This window comes from Egretta garzetta, unplaced genomic scaffold, assembly GCF_000687185.1.
Source record: "Egretta garzetta isolate BGI_Z169 unplaced genomic scaffold, ASM68718v1 scaffold1890, whole genome shotgun sequence".
In the NCBI taxonomy this organism is placed as follows: Eukaryota; Metazoa; Chordata; class Aves; order Pelecaniformes; family Ardeidae; genus Egretta; species Egretta garzetta.
This window is the reverse complement of record NW_009258331.1, coordinates 1-873: the sequence shown is the minus strand read 5'-3', so window position 1 is coordinate 873 and position 873 is coordinate 1. Positions and strand designations below refer to the sequence as shown.

General features: G+C 60.1%; 1 protein-coding gene across 1 annotated transcript in view; it reads left to right on the top strand.

The window, feature by feature from the left end:
- LOC118452349 (galectin-4-like) overlaps window positions 1-224 on the top strand; it is a gene marked incomplete at both ends in the record, with an annotated part of 791 nt that extends 567 nt beyond the window's left edge. The window contains one exon of the mRNA XM_035895003.1: window positions 108-224. Within this exon, the coding sequence (XP_035750896.1) occupies window positions 108-224 (117 nt within the window). The remainder of the gene's footprint in view (window positions 1-107) is intronic.
- Window positions 225-873: the final 649 nt, after the last annotated feature.

The following is an 873-nucleotide window of genomic DNA, read 5'->3' as shown; positions in this document are numbered from 1 at the left end:
CCCAGGGCAGGTGCAGCCATGGTCCTGCCTGTGTGACCCCACCGCCCTCTTTATCCCCACTGTCCCCTCTCTGCCTACTGTGCCCTCTGTCCCCTCTGTCCCCGCAGGTGGCAGTGAACGGGCAGCACATGCTGGTGTTCCTGCACCGCCTGCCCCTCCCCACCGTCCAGAACCTCGAGGTCACTGGTGACGTCACCCTCACCTGCATCACCTTCACCGGCCCTGTGAGCACCCCAACCCCATGACCTCTGGGCGGGTGGGGACATACAGGGGGTTGGGGATAGCCAGGGGATCAGGGACATCCAGAGGTTGGGGACATCCATGGAGGGTCAGATAAATTTGTGGAGACATCTGAGGGGTTGAGGACCACCAGGGAGTTGAGGGCCTCAGGAGGTGGGAGACATCCAGGATTTGGGGATTTCAAGTGGGTTGGGGACAACCAGTGGGGGAGAGAGACCTCCATGGAGACATCCTGAGAGGTGTGGGGACATCCAGGGGGTAGGGACATCTTGGGGAACTGGGGACACTGGACGGTTCAGGACATCCAGAGGTTGGGGACATCCATGGAGGGTCAGATAAATTTGTGGAGACATCTGAGGGGTTGAGGACCACCAGGGAGTTGAGGGCCTCAGGAGGTGGGAGACATCCAGGATTTGGGGATTTCAAGTGGGTTGGGGACAACCAGTGGGGGAGAGAGACCTCCATGGAGACATCCTGAGAGGTGTGGGGACATCCAGGGGGTAGGGACATCTTGGGGAACTGGGGACACTGGACGGTTCAGGACATCCAGGGCTTGAGGACATCCAGGGGTTGGGGACCTCAAGGGGGTTGGGGACATCTGGGGTGACAGAGACCTCCATGGAGACATCTGAA